The sequence below is a fragment of the Chelonia mydas genome, chromosome 24 (assembly GCF_015237465.2).
Source record: "Chelonia mydas isolate rCheMyd1 chromosome 24, rCheMyd1.pri.v2, whole genome shotgun sequence".
Taxonomy (NCBI): domain Eukaryota; kingdom Metazoa; phylum Chordata; order Testudines; family Cheloniidae; genus Chelonia; species Chelonia mydas.
In genome coordinates this window covers 3,311,767-3,315,243 of record NC_051264.2, presented here as the reverse complement: position 1 = coordinate 3,315,243, position 3,477 = coordinate 3,311,767, and the positions used below count along the sequence as shown (strand labels likewise).

Sequence of the window (3,477 nt, the reverse complement as noted above, 5' to 3'; positions counted from 1 at the left end):
GGGGCTCGGCAGCTCAGATGTCCAGCACGTGGGTCAGGTCGGAGATGTAGCAGACAGACGGACAGACGGATGTGGGCTCACTGGCTCAGACATCCAACACGTGGTTCAGGTAGGAGATGTAGCAGACAGACGGACAGAGGGACGGGGGCTCGGTGGCTCAGATGTCCAGCACGTGGGTCAGGTAGGAGATGTAGCAGACAGACGGACAGAGGGACGGGGGCTCGGCAGCTCAGACGTCCAGCACATGGGTCAGGTGGGAGATGTAGCAGACAGACGGACAGAGGGACGGGGGCTCAGCGGCTCAGACGTCCAGCACGTGGGTCAGGTGGGAGATGTAGCAGACAGACGGACAGAGGGACGGGGGCTCAGCGGCTCTGATGTCCAGCACGTGGGTCAGGTCGGAGATGTAGCAGACAGACGGACAGAGGGACGGGGGCTCGGCGGCTCAGACGTCCAGCACGTGGGTCAGGTCGGAGATGTAGCAGACAGACGGACAGAGGGACGGGAGCTCAGCGGCTCTGATGTCCAGCACGTGGGTCAGGTCGGAGATGTAGCAGACAGACGGACAGAGGGACGGGGGCTCAGCGGCTCTGATGTCCAGCACGTGGGTCAGGTCGGAGATGTAGCAGACAGACGGACAGAGGGACGGGGGCTCAGCGGCTCTGATGTCCAGCACGTGGGTCAGGTCGGAGATGTAGCAGACAGATGGACAGACGGATGTGGGCTCAGTGGCTCAGAAGTCCAGCACGTGGTTCAGGTCGGAGATGTAGCAGACAGACGGACAGAGGGACAGGGGCTTGGCAGCTCAGACGTCCAGCACGTGGTTCAGGTCGGAGATGTAGCAGACAGACGGACAGACGGATGTGGGCTCAGTGGCTCAGACGTCCAGCACGTGGTTCAGGTAGGAGATGTAGCAGACAGACGGACAGAGGGACGGGGGCTCGGCAGCTCAGATGTCCAGCACGTGGGTCAGGTCGGAGATGTAGCAGACAGACGGACAGAGGGACGCGGGCTCGGCGGCTCAGAAGTCCAGCACGTGGGTCAGGTCGGAGATGTAGCAGACAGACGGACAGACGGATGTGGGCTCAGTGGCTCAGACGTCCAGCACGTGGTTCAGGTAGGAGATGTAGCAGACAGACGGACAGACGGATGTGGGCTCAGTGGCTCAGATGTCCAGCACGTGGGTCAGGTCGGAGATGTAGCAGACAGACGGACAGAGGGACGGGGGCTCAGCGGCTCTGATGTCCAGCACGTGGGTCAGGTCGGAGATGTAGCAGACAGACGGACAGAGGGACGGGGGCTTGGCGGCTCAGACGTCCAGCACGTGGGTCAGGTCGGAGATGTAGCAGACAGACGGACAGACGGATGTGGGCTCAGTGGCTCAGACGTCCAGCACGTGGGTCAGGTCGGAGATGTAGCAGACAGACGGACAGAGGGACGGGGGCTCAGCGGCTCTGATGTCCAGCACGTGGTTCAGGTCGGAGATGTAGCAGACAGACGGACAGACGGATGTGGGCTCAGTGGCTCAGACGTCCAGCACGTGGTTCAGGTAGGAGATGTAGCAGATGGCCAGCCTGAGGATCTCGATCTTGGAGAGCTTCTTGTCAGGGGGCAGGGTGGGCAGCAGCTTGCGCAGCTCGGCGAAGGCCATGTTGAAAGCCTCGACGCGGATGCGCTCCCGCGTGGCGTGGGCTGTCCGATACTTAGCCGTGGCACGCCGCCGCCGGCGCCGCTCCTCTCGGCTCAGGTGCTGCAGGTCCTTTTTCAGAGCCTCGCCCGGCTCAGCTAGCCGGGACTGGGCACACAAGCCGATGCCGCCGGCCTCCTCCACTCCGGCCCCGCGGCCACCGCCCCCACCACAGTCGCTAAAGACTGACTCTGTCTCTGAGTGAGACGGGGGCACGTCGATTTCCGTCTGGTCTGAATTGAGCATCATCTTTTCAAAGGATGGATGGATAGATAGACGGATGGGTGTGTATCGGGATAGATAGATAGAGGGGGTGTCTGGAGATAGATAGATAGATAGATAGATAGATAGAGGGGATGTCTGGAGTTAGATAGAGAGATAGATAGAGAGATAGATAGAGGGGATGTCTGGAGATAGATAGATAGATAGATAGATAGATAGAGAGATAGATAGATAGATAGATAGATAGATAGATAGATAGATAGATAGATTTCCAAAATAAAATTGCTCTGCTTCTAATATTTTGTTCTCTGGTTCACATGATCATCATTAAAAAAAAAACAAAACCTTCCAAGGAAATTTCAAAGCTGATTCCTCTCTCCAGGGAATTAGACACACGACCAACAATCTTCCAAATAAATAATTTAAATAAATTTCCAATAAATATATAAATTAAATAAATAAATCTCTCCTCTATGTGCGCGTGTCGATTGCAGGGCCTGTCTTCGGCACGCTGTGCAACGTGGTTTTCCTTCTTCAGATGTTAGTCTCTGCAAATGCTTCCAAAGTGCTCTAGAAAACAGAAACAAAGGAGTTCTCACTAACTTTCTGCTCCCACTTAACAAAGAGAAAGCAAGCAAGCAAGCAAGAAAGTAAGTTTAATTCTTCTGTCCCTTCAGGACCAGCAAACAGTTCCAGTCACAAGCCAGCAAAGCATCCTTTCCCAGTGCAGAAAACGGACACAGCTCGACCCAGCAATGGCTGCCAGCAATGTGGGCGGGGGGCAGGGACTCAGGGGCTGCAGCAGCCCGTGGCTGCAGGGAAAGGCCCAGAGGGGGAGCCTGTGGAGAGGCTGTGGGACTAGATGGAAGCCGTTTCTCCTGGCTCTCTGGAGAGATGACAGGTGGTGGATTGGAGCGAGCGGGGAAAAGACAGACTGTGTGGGTGGGGGGGGCTTATTGTATATTAAATGAGCCCGTATGTCATGGATTCTGGCACCCCAGACATATGGAACCCAACACAGCTGCTTTGCTTGACGTGTCCAAATGGAAGTTGGCTCCCTGCTCCCCCCGGGACTCCGCATGCAGGCCAGGAACACTGGCTCTCCGTCTCCCCTCCCTCCGCTGCCTTCACAGCCGTGCTCTGCAGAGCCCAGGTCACACACAGATGCTTCCAAAGCAGGGACTGTGGGTCTGGGGAAAGGGCAGGCCGGGCCTGACCCACCCCCTCCCAACCAGGCTGGGACAGAACCGGGCAAGGGGCAGAGCCGGAGGGGAAAGGGAAACAAAGTTTGGAGTGAGTGGAATGAAGAGGGGTTAGAAAGAAAGAGCTAGAGAGAGCTGTCACCGCTATCAGAAACTGTACACTGGATAGACAGATAGATAGATAGATAGAGGGTGTGTGTGGGGATAGATAGATACATAGATAGATAGATAGATAGAGGGTGTGTGTGGGGATAGATAGATAGATAGATAGATAGATAGATAGATAGAGGGTGTGTGTGGGGATAGACAGATAGATAGATAGATAGATAGATAGATAGAGGGGGTGTCTGGGGATAGATAGATAGA

At 55.8% G+C, this 3,477-nt stretch overlaps 1 protein-coding gene across 1 annotated transcript; it reads right to left on the bottom strand.

The window, feature by feature from the left end:
• Nucleotides 1-1,331: 1,331 nt before the first annotated feature.
• On the bottom strand, nucleotides 1,332-2,074 carry NHLH1 (nescient helix-loop-helix 1). Its single transcript, XM_037883222.2, has one exon. It carries the CDS (start codon nucleotides 1,934-1,936, stop codon nucleotides 1,526-1,528), a length of 411 nt encoding a protein of 136 aa, XP_037739150.1. The 5' UTR covers nucleotides 1,937-2,074; the 3' UTR covers nucleotides 1,332-1,525.
• Nucleotides 2,075-3,477: the final 1,403 nt, after the last annotated feature.